Below are 12,227 nucleotides of genomic sequence, written 5' to 3'. Positions count from 1 at the left end.
GTTTTCGGCGTCTTTATTCGTAGGAATTCATTTGCTATCCGGGGCCTGAAACCTGAAAGCATTTCTAGTCGGCGAGCTCGACTTTGCTACGAAGTACGAACAGAAGTCTTCTTTGGGCCGCACCCACGACATGGGCCATTGTACGCGTCGGATCGTCATGCAGGTGAGACCAGAGTTTTGAGCAGAGGGGCCAGTTTTCTTTCCCCACACGAAAATCTTGGCAGTTTGCACAAAAAACTTTTGCAATGAGGAAACGAGAGAGAGAAGCCAGCTACCTCAGCCTGTTACTATTTAGAGCACTTCTCTACTATTTATAGGGGGTGTTTGGGAGACAGGGGTTAAACTTTAGCCCCGTCACATCGGATGTTCGGATGCTGATTAGGACGACTAGATATGAGCTAATTACAAAACTAATAGCAGAACCCCTAGGCTAAATCGCGAGACGAATCTATTAAGCCTAATTAATCCATCATTAGCGAATGGTTACTGTAGCACCACATTGTCAAATCATGGACTAATTAGGCTTAATAGATTCGTCTCGCGATTTAGCCTAGGGGTTGTGCAATTAGTTTTGTAATTAACCAATGTTTAATACTCCTAATTAGTGTCCAAACATCCGATGTGACAGGAGCTAAATTTTAGCCCTTGTGTGCCAAACACCCCCATAGTCGGATTTCTCTTTTTACATTCTTAAGTACTCCCTCCGTCCCAAATTACTATTTATTTTGATTTTCCTAGATACATCCTTTTTACTATGTATCTAGACATAAATATGATCCCAAATTACTATTTATTTTGATTTTCCTAGATACATCCTTTTTACTATGTATCTAGACATAAATATATATCTAAGTGCATATGAAAAGTGTATATCTAGAAAAGCTAAAAAAAATAGTAATTTAGGATGGAGGGGTACGTAGTTTTGCTTGCACAAGGTACATGGCAGCATGAACTACCCACCTTTTAGTACTCCCTCCGTCCCAAATTATAGGTCGTTTTGATTTTATTAGATTCATAGACTTCGTTATGCACTTAGATATACCATATGTCTATATGCATAATAATATTTATGCATCTAGAAAAGTCAAAACGACCTATAATTTGGAACAGAGGGAGTAGAACCTTTTATGTACTTATGGTTATGGTCTTATCGAGGTGCAATAAACCCTGGATATATCCTCAACATGGTCGTAAAACCATATAAAAATGGCAACATTGCGTCCCAGTGAACATCACCATCATACTCAGATCTTTTTCCATAGAAGTAACATGGGCTGAGAGATACGAGAGCACCATGACATCAACGCATCAGCAGACCGGAGGAAGGAAAACATCAAGCTCGAGTGACACGTCGGGCGCACATCAAGAGTGTCACCAAGCGACCGGACCCTCGTGATTAACGACGGCCACGACGGCGAATTAATAAACCATCCGCCCCCGGCCCCGGCCGAACCGACCCGAGCGCGCCCACGAGGCCGCGACGGCGACGGGCTCGCGGCGCATGGCACCCTGTCGCCGTCGTCGTTCTCCCTCCGTCGGAGTCTCAGGTCCCAAACAGTCTCTGCATTTTCGGTGGCACACTTGGTGGTGGCGTGTTTTTGTAGTGGAGGAGAGAAAGTAACCCGGCCGGCCGGCGGCCAGTGGCCACGACCATCCGCAAGAACGACAAAAACAATATCTTCTCCAGGCGACACGTGGATACGGTTGTGGGGCTCACCCACCGGCCTCTCCGTCCCTCACCAGACACGTAGTACATCTTCCTTCCTGACAGAAGTCAGAGACTCAGAGAGGCTCTCAGAGGGTCTGCACACTGTACTTTGTAGCAACTGAATTCTGAATTCAGTTCACACTGCATCTCTTGAACTCGAATCGGTTTCTCGGGTGACTTGGGATGATGACGGGGAAGAAGAAACAAGACTGTGAAGGAAGAATTCATGCTGTCACGGTCCTGCACCGAACACCTGCCACCAAACGCGATTACGCCCGGAATCACCAGGAAAAAGGGGCAAAAAAAAATACGATCGCCCCCGACCATCATCGCCACCAACCCTCTTCTTGTTCCTCCTCCCCCCCTCCGCCAAAACGATCGTCGCCACTAGCTTGGCTGGGGTCCCCCGGGCCCTCAAAGGAGTCCCCGAATTATTTGCTGTCACCTTTCAGCTCACGCCTCTGCAGTGTTCACCAATATCACCAGCGGCACGGCGCCGCCACGTCAGCAGATTCCTCCCGACATGATGGCACGACCGAATAAAAATTTTTACCATGGAGGCCGGAGCTCGTTGATCATGGCAAACTCGCTGGGGCTTCATTTGCCTGGTTTGGTTGCGAGTTGATTGATCTCGGTGCTTATTGGGTGCAAGTGGGCAACAGTGTGAGCACTGTCAGTGCAAAGCGGATGGCTGTTCAGTTCTGGTCCATCCCAAGCAAAAAGAAGGTCCCTTTCTGAGCCAGAGCTGCGGCCCTGCACTGACCACTGACTTTGTGAGCTGGCCCTTTCAGCTCGGTAGAAAAAACTCTGCCGTCAGTGCGCAGGTCACTGGTAGTAGTACTGCACGTTGTCAACCGTCTCTAGGAGCGTTTGATACGAGCTACTTAAGTTTAAGTTTAGAAGGATCACATCGGATGTTCGGATACTAATTAGCTAATTATAAAATTAACTGCAGAACCCCTATACTAATTCGCGAGACGAATCTATTAAGCCTAATTAATCCATCATTAGCAAATGGTTACTGTAGCACCACATTGTCAAATCATGGACTAATTAGGCTTAATAGATTTGTCTCCCGAATTAGACTCCATCTATGCAATTAGTTTTATAATTAGACTATATTTAATACTCCTAATTAGTATCCAAACATCCGATGTGACAGGTACTAAAGTTTAGGAGTGTGTTCCCAAACACCCCCACATTGATAAAAAAACAGGATTTTGGAGGTGTTTGGCTCGGGGGTTAAAATTTAGCCTGTCACATAGGATGTTTACATACTAATTAGGAGTATTAAATATAGTCTAATTACAAAACTAATTGCACAGATGGAGTCTAATTCATGAGATGAATCTATTAAGCTTAATTAGTTCATGATTTGACAATGTGGTGCTACAGTAACCATTTGCTAATGATGGATTAATTAGGCTTAGGGGGTGTTTGGATACCAAGTACTGAACTTCAGGAGAGTCACATCGGATGTTCGGAGGCTAATTAGGAGGACTAAACATGAGCTAATTATAAAACTGACTGCAGAACCCCTATACTAATTCGCGAGACGAATCTATTAAGCCTAATTAATCCATCATTAGCAAATGGTTACTGTAGCACCACATTGTCAAATCATGGACTAATTAGAGTTAATAGATTCGTCTCGCGAATTAGACTCCATCTGTGTAATTAGTTTTGTAATTAGATTATATTTAATACTCCTAATTAGTATCAAACATCCGATATGACAGGTACTAGGGTGTATCAAATACCCCCTTAATAGATTCGTCTCGCGAATTAGCCTAGGAGTTCTACAATTAGTTTTATAATTAATTCATATTTAATCCTCCTAATTAACATCCGAACATTCCGATGTGATATGACTAAATTTAACTTATCAAACACACTTTTATCGCTGGGCAAGATGGCAGCGATAAATCTTGGCAGTCAAATATGAGATACGTATATGCAGGTTTTTCGATGTAATCTGACGGCCCAACGGGTGATGTAGCCGGCGGCGAGGAGACGTCGGCCGGGTGACGCGAAACCGTGGTAGCGGACAGTCAAATCCGTGCGATGCGACGCGGGAGACGGTCTAGTTTCTCCTGGGATCACGGTTCGGCTGCTTGGTCAGTCGTTCCCGAAAAAATATCCTACTACAAGTTTCATCCTAGCCTATAAGGTCCCGTTTGGTTCACGGACTAAAATTTAGTCACTGTCCCGTCAAATATTTAGATACTAATTAAAAGTATTAAATATAGATTAATTATAAAACTAATTGCACAGATGGAGGCTAATTCACGAGACGAATCTATTAGCCTAATTACTCCATGTTTTGACAATGTGATGCTATAGTAAACATGTGTTAATCATGAATTAATTAGGCTTAATAGATTCGTCTCGCGAATTAGTCTCCTTCTATGTAATTAGTTTTTATAATTAACTTATGTTTAGTCCTCCTAATTAGCTTTCGAAAATTCGATGTGACATGGATTAAATTTTAGCTTAAGGATCCAAACACCGCCTAAGTCTTCAAATTCTGTTACCCGTTTCAGTTACGAAATACGAATATTTGACCATTCAAAAAAAAAATTAAACAAACATGAATTGGCTGGACGGCTGGATCCAACTCATCGTCTCATCCCAGTAGGTAACAGGTGCCCTCGTCGGTCAGGTACGCTGGTACAGGGGCGACGACAGGGACGTGCACCGCGGGCACATCACGAACGGCACTGAAAGGAAGCTAGCAGCTAAGGTGGCTTGGCTTGACCACCGGCCGCGCACTTCGTGATAAAAAGGTAGCTAGCCGGAGGCACGGCCGGCCGCGTTCCCATTTGCCGCCGTACGACCAAGTGAGTGACTGACCGGGGTGACCGGGACCGGCCGCGGCGACGGCACGTACCGGCGGCCTCTGGATACCCCCACGGCCCACCCGGCGCCGGGACCTGAAGAGGCTTTTTCGTCATCGGTGAAGTAAGCGGGGGGCGGCGCTGGTGGACTCGACAGCACCGTCCATGCCAGGTGGGCCCGCACACTAACCACCCACCGAATCATGTCGAAATTCACCCAGAATTCCTTCGAATTCCTAGTATATTCTCAATCTCAATTAGAGCAAATATAATAAGGGGCTGTAAGCTGGCTGAATGCTGACATGGAGGAGAGAGAAGAGATGAGAGAGGAGAAGCGGGCTATAAGCTTACAGCCGACTTGGACACAGGAACCAAGAAACTTTGTGAGAATGACTTGTGGACCATGTATTAATGGTGAAGAGCTAACCATTGTACGAGTGGGCTAGAAAAGGGCTGAGAGAAACCTTGCAGCCCGCTTGCTAGCTGCGTTATTAAACTTGCTCTTATAGTCAACTTGACCTCAAAATTTAACTCACCATCAATGTTGCCTGCCAAGTTCTAACCAACTAGGCACCTTTCCCCGGTCAGAATAACACACTCCCAACGAACAGGGCCCCACCCGACAGGCCGCACTGTCAGCTACTAGAAGAACAAGCAACGAAACGATGGTGTTCCGTGTTCGGCAGAGCTTCGCGGAGCTATAAATGAGGCTGCAACGCCGGTACGCCACGGAGAACCCCCCCCCCCCCCCCCCCCCCCCCCCCATCCCGCGGGATCCGCATCGGCGTGCTGCTGCCTTCTACAAATACCGTCCGGGTAGCCGTTCGGATCACGCAATTAGGGGAGCATTTTTTTTTTGTTAGGTGCCACTATTGCAGTGTCGTGTGGCGCATGTGATTACGTACTACCCGTGCGCGCAGGGACTGTCGGGCACGGACTGTGGGGATAGATACTATTAGGACTCCGAGTAGGATTCTCTAGGGAGGAATTCTACTAGGACTCCTAACTTCTAACCGATCAGTAATTCTACCCGCTGAAGTATATAAAGGAGATCTAGATCAGCAGAACCACAACAGAGGATCAAGTCGTCAACATCAAACAACATCCAAGCGCAGGGCGCAATATACAACACCCCAAGCAAGACGTAGGCTTTTACATTACTCTGACGGCCCGAACCTATATAAATCTATGTCTTGTGTCCTCGCTTTTACCATCAATTTCCAGATCCGGCGATCCCCCACCAACCAATCTACTGCCTCGGAATACTATCGGTAGGTTGCCGGGTATAAAATATTGACATCTAGCACGCTAGGTAGGGGTGGTTGTCGAGATCATCGAGCGACTTGAAGGACCTTATCGACAAAATCAATCTATTCGTTGCTTGTTGAGTCCAAGAAGGAGCCGGCGCGCATCATCGCATCTTTGGAACTTGCCGAATCCGAAAAAAAAGAAGTCGGCGTCATTGGTCCAAGTCAATTTACAACGGAGAGCAGACTACTCATCCATGCTATCAATCCGAGATGGATTCAATTTTTTTTAGCCCGTGAACTTGACAACATCTGTTTCAAGGCGGAGTTGACTTCTTCGAGTCCTAGGCGAAGAGGAGTACCTGCGATCTCCACAAGCTGTTGTGTTATCCGTAGGAAATCAAGTCTACAGAAAGTTGAATCAAGAAGCAGCACACGCATCAAAATGCAGCAGAGCATGGCTGTTGTCCCTGCTGCGTGGCTAAAAATTCAACTAGTTGAAAATTACTACTCACATGCGGAGGCAAAAAAGAAAACGGAGCACAGGGAAGCATCGAGATCAACAAAGAGCTGCACCTGTTCCCTACATGATAATTCTCCAATAAAGGTTACATAGTAACCTCCAACAAATCTCCGACGAAGCAGTACGCGGTTTCAACACGCATAGTTACATTCGACAAGATTGACCCGTGACTCGCCGATGACTATTTCAACTACTCATCTCAACTAAAAAAACTAGTCGGGGCGGGTCGCACACCATCTGACATGGAGACCATGGCGCAGGGTGGCGTAGTCTACATGGAAAGACATGAACTAGTCGAGGATTAGGAAAGTACTCGTTGTAATAAGAGTAAAACTCCTCTAGTCGTATCCGACTAGTATTCTTGTAAATCAACTGATCTGTAACCCTTCCCCCGGCTATATCAGGCGAGGCAGGGACCCCCTTCAAAACAATTCAATCCAACCAACACACAGGACGTAAGGTATTACGCTATTCAACGTCCCGAATCTGTCTAAGTTGTGTGTCTGCGTTTACCTTCGAGTTCTTGATATCGACGAGCCCCACCAACCAAAACACTACCTTGGGCACCCCCCCTCAGTAGATTGCCGGATCTAAACACCGACAACTAGCGCGCCAGGTAGGAGGTCTCGTCGAGAATCCGCTGGCGAAGTCGATGTCACAAGTCATCATTAAGCCCGTCGTTGCTTTCAAGGAGGCGTGACGTTCATCTTCGGCTCCTAGGTCTGCATCGCAGACATTGCCGAAAGTTTCCGCTGCTACATCGCACCGGCCCCGGAGAAGAAGCTCTCAACCGTCAAGCTCCAGCACCAGGCACTGGAAGACCTCGTTGAAAATTTCGATGAATTTTCAATCTCTGATCTAGTCAGAGGCTGGGGAGACGAGTCCGAGTACAACTCAACTTCTCTCTCCAATCGGTCTAGCTCGTGCGAGCCAGTGCTGCAGCCATCGCACGAGTCGAACTACATCCAATCTCAACTCCCGGTCGGACTTCGCAAGACGGCCACTGCTTATCAGGTGGCCACGTCCAGGCTCCGATCCAACTTGGATGGGATTGAGGATCCCGACTACTACTCGGACTCCGACAAGGAGACGTCTTTATCAGGCCCGCAGGAGGTCTGGTTATCTCATCTACTCCACAAGGCAGATTCATCTACTAGCCCAGCATGAAGCCACAAGCTCTCGTCAGAGACGATGGTTCGTGCCTTATGCTTACCTCGATACTCTCCTATTTCAAGAAGGAGCTCCTCGGTCGCCCATCTACGAAGAAGGTGGCACCACAGAGGTCATCACGTCAAGCTCAAGAAGCTATTCTTCAGAATGAGAAGTCTTTGCCATCCTTGGCGCTATGAACGAGGGTGAAAATCAACAGGATAGGGACCAACGACGCGAACGTTACCCTGATGAGGTGTCCAATGACGAGTTGATTGCTGATGTAGTCGGGGAGGAAACTGATGCCCAAAGGATAACACGTAGAGCAAGGAACTCCTTAAGAGCAGAGCGTCGCCGTCGCCTGAGGGAAGCCCTGCCAATCCGAGGGCACCAACATCAGACTCCCCTAGCTACTGTGTCATCCATTGATCTCATCTCGCGAGCAATGCCTCAGAACAAGTACACTTGCGCGCTTGCCGAACTAGCCGAGCGAGCGTACGAGCAACTCAATCGCAAAAATCCCACACAATCGGTGGACCGATCAGAGCAAAGCCATCACGCTAGTAACTGGATGCCAAGTCAGATCGCCAACGACCCCCCGCGGAGACCGATTCAGATCGATAACGACCCTCCATACGGACCAACCGGAGGTGCTAGACCAAGTCAAACTGGAGGTGAAGGAAGCCGGGCAGGACCATCGGGAGGTTGTGGCCACCGAGGCAACCATACAGAGCCTGAACGCCCCATAGAAGACCTCCGCAATAAGATCAACTCCAACCGCGACGCCCGCACAATCATCGATAGCCGGCGCCGCGAGTGTAAAGAAGAAGTCGATCACCCACAAGACGACATTGATGGGTTTCCGGGCTTCTCCAGACACATGAGAAGGACAGTTCTACCTGACAAGTTCAAACTCGAGGGAAACACCAAGTACGATGACAAGTAAGATCCAGTGCAATGGCTCCGATGCTACTCGCTCGCAATATAACCTGCCAGCGGCAAGAATGACACCAAAGTAGTCAACTTCCCCATCTGCATAGAGGCAGCGCCTCTGACATGGCTCAAATCGCTTGCAAGAAACTCCATTAACTCATGGGAAGATCTCAAAGAAGGTGCTCACCAGTAACTATGCCGGAGCAATGCAGCAACAGTAAGGCGAGACTCTGAGAAGCTACATACGCCGTTTCTTCGATAAAAAAGCTGCAATCGTGGATGTCGCAGAGAATGATGTTATCGACTACTTCCAGAATGACCTCTCTGACTGCCGGATGTTCCAAAACTTCGGAAGGAGGCGCCCAAGTAGCGTTAAATCTTTAAAGGTCATGCCTCAAACCTGGGCAGATGAAGAAGAAAAAGAGATTGAAAGGTTTGAGCCTAACTGCAGCAAGGGCCAGAACAATAACAACAATAACAATAATAGCAACGACCAACGCAACGACAAGAACCGCAACGATCGCCCTAACAATGACAACCGGAGTAACTACTCGAGAAGTCACAACTGTAAGCACAAGCCAGACAACACAATTGCGGTGATGTAGCAGTCGTCCAAGAACGGTGGCAACAAGAACTCGAACATGCCCTCATTCAATGAACTCCTGAAGAAATAATGCTCGTGGCACCCGTACCATAAGCACTCTGCGTGGGATTGCTTCAGCCTGCGCAAAGCTATCATCTTCGGTGGCTCATCGGGACTCCCCACCAAGCGGTCCCAGAAGCTTACCTTACAGGAGATCATGTCCATTGAACCCACGGTGCCTACTTTCTTAAATGGTCGGAGGTGCTTATTACCTTCTACAGGGAGGACCAATGGACTAGTTTCTCAGACCCAGTGCGCTATCCTCTCATCCTGGATCTAGTGGTCGCAGGTTACAGGCTCACTGAAGTATTGATCGATGGAGGCAGTAGCCTCAACGTCCTGTTCGCCAAGACACTCAGGAATATGGGCCTCGACGTCATTGATATGCTCACCCCCACGAACTCCCCGTTCTACGGCATTGTCCCAGGCAACGCGGCTGTACCCCTTGGTCAAGTGGTCTTGATAGTTACCTTTGGGACCAAAGAACACTACCAGATGGAGTATATCAGATTCGAGGTGGCCGACTTTGAAAAATCGTATCACGCCATCCTTGGAAGACCAGACTTGGCCAAATTCATAGCCATCCCTCATTACGTGTACCTAGTACTCAAGATGCTGGGACCTAAGGAAGTACTTTCCCTGTGCGGAGACTTGAAAAGATCATACGATTGCGACATGGAAGCTGTGGCACTCGCAGCGACTACTCAAGTGCCAAACTCAATAATGCAAGTCTTCGCAGCATCCAAGAAGTTGTCCAACGAAGAACTCGAGATACCAGAGAAGAAGTCAGGGGCAGCCAAGGTCAAGCTGGCGAAAGAAGTCGATGTCAAAGCCATTGACCTTGAGATCGGTGATAGCTCCAAGATAACCCTTATAGGCACAGGGCTGCATCCTAAATAGGAAAGCGCGCTCGTCAGCTTCCTTCGGGCCAACCGTGACATCTTTGCGTGGAAACCAACGAATATGCTGGGGGTGCCTAGGGAGTTGATCGGGCACTTACTCAATGTCAATCCAAAAGCTACACCGAAGAGGCAACGCCTACATAGATTTTCCCAAGATAGAAGGGAAGCCATCAAAGAGAAGCTGGCCAAACTACTCGCAGCAGGCTTCATCAAAGAAGTCTTCCATCCAGAGTAGCTCTCCAATCCTGTCTTGGTCAAGAAGAACAGCAACAATGAGTGGTGGATGTGCGTCGACTACACCGACCTCAACAAGCATTGTCCAGAGGGTCCCTTCGGGCTCCCGAGGATTGATCATGTCATCGACTCTACAGCTGGCTGCGCCCTACTCTATTTCCTTGATTTCTAGTTGGGATATCACCAGATAGCTCTTAAAGAAGACCAGATCAAGACCACGTTCATCACCCTATACGGAGCTTTCTGCTAAAAGACAATGTCGTTCGGGCTGAAGAACGTCGTCACGATGTATCAACGGGACATCCAGGAGTGCTTCAACAAGCAGCTACACCGCAACGTGGAGGCATACGTGGATGATGTGGTCGTAAAGACTAGAAATCCTGATGACCTGATTGTGGATCTAGAAGAAACTTTCGCAAGTCTGCGAGAGTTCTCGTGGAAGCTCAACCCGACAAAGTGCGTCTTCGGCGTGCCTTCCGGGAAACTACTCGGGTTCATCATTAGTCACCGAGGCATTGAAGCTAACCCCGAGAAGATCTCTACCATCACCGACATGCATGCTCCATCAAGCATCAAGAATGTCCAGAAACTAACTAGATGTATGGCGGCGCTCAACAGATTCATCTCAAGACTCGGAGAACAGGGTCTACCTTTCTTCAAACTATTGAAGCGGCAAGACAAGTTCCAGTGGCCCGAGGAGGCTGACAAGGCTCTACTTCAACCCAAAGATTTTTTGTCCAAGCCACCAGTCCTAACCGCCCCAACTCCCAATGAAGATCTGCTGCTCTACATTGCCGCGACTACTCATGTCGTCAGCACGGCAATTGTGGTCGAAAGGCCAGAACCAGGCCATGTATACAAAGTATAGAGACCTGTCTACTTCGTCAGCAAGGCCCTATCAGACTCCAAAACCAGGTATCCACCAGTTTAGAAGCTACTCTATGCAATACTGCTCATCTCGTGGAAGCTACAATACTACTTCCAGGAACATAAGATCTCCGTCGTCACCGACTTCCCTTGGGAGAAATTATCCACAATTGGGACGCCATAGGCAGGATCTCAAAGTGGGAAGTCAAACTTGGAGCCCTATCCCTGGAATTCAAGCCCCAGATTGCTGTCAAGTCCTAGGCCCTAGTTGATTTCATAGCAGAATGATGGGAGAATCAACTACCAACACCAACGGAGCACCCGGAGCATTGGATCATGTACTTTGATGGGTCACTCAAGCTCGAAGGTGCCGGTGCAGGAGTACTCTTGATATTGCTTTAAGGCGAACAGCTCAAATATGTCCTGCAAATCTTCTGGGAAGTATCCAACAATAAAGTTGAGTATGAAGCGCTTCTATAGGGCTTCGCCTGGCAGTCTCACTGAGAGTCAAGTAATTGTTGGTCTACGACGACTCACTGATGGTGATCAATCAAGTCAACGACGAGTGGGACCGCCACAAGGAGAATATGGATGCGTACTGCCTAGAAGTGTGCAAGCTGGAGAACAAATTCTTCGGTTTGAAGTTCCACCATGTCATCCGCAACAACAATGTAGCCGCGGACGTCTTATCTAAGCTAGGATCTACTCGAGCTCAAGTACCAGCTAGAGTCTTCGTCCATGAGCTACGCAAGCCATCCATCACGGAGCCGGACCATCTACAACCATTGACCCTGGTCCATTGGAAACTAGTCAGGAGGTCATGATGATCGACGTAGACTGGACATTGCCCTTCATCGACTACATCAAAGAGCACAAACTACCTCCAGTAAATAAGAAAGCAAAGCAAGTCTCACGACGCAGCAAGAATTACGTTCTAGTCAGAGACAAGCTATATCATCAGGCGTGCTCATGAAGTACATCTTAAGGCAAGATGGCAAGGATATCCTGGAGGAGATACACAAAGGCATATGCAGTAACCATGCATCCTCATGTACAATCATGGGCAAAGCTTTCAGATCAGGGTTCTATTGGCCTACAACTCTCACTGATGCCGAGGAACTAGTCCGCCGATGTCAAGGGTGCCAATTCTTCGCCAAGCAGCAACATGTCCCTGCCTACAAGAT

General features: G+C 47.9%; 1 protein-coding gene across 1 annotated transcript; it reads left to right on the top strand.

Moving 5' to 3' along the window:
* The first annotated feature begins 8,786 nt into the window (after nt 1-8,786).
* LOC117849117 (uncharacterized) lies at nt 8,787-9,940 on the top strand. The gene is made up of 2 exons (XM_034730710.1): nt 8,787-8,964; nt 9,330-9,940. Exons 1-2 carry the CDS (start codon nt 8,787-8,789, stop codon nt 9,938-9,940), a joined length of 789 nt encoding a protein of 262 aa, XP_034586601.1.
* The last annotated feature ends 2,287 nt before the right edge of the window (nt 9,941-12,227 follow it).

Source organism: Setaria viridis, chromosome 3 (genome assembly GCF_005286985.2).
Source record: "Setaria viridis chromosome 3, Setaria_viridis_v4.0, whole genome shotgun sequence".
Lineage (NCBI taxonomy): Eukaryota > Viridiplantae > Streptophyta > Magnoliopsida > Poales > Poaceae > Setaria > Setaria viridis.
The sequence above is the reverse complement of the archived record's forward strand: the minus strand, read 5'-3'. Positions and strand labels throughout refer to the sequence as shown.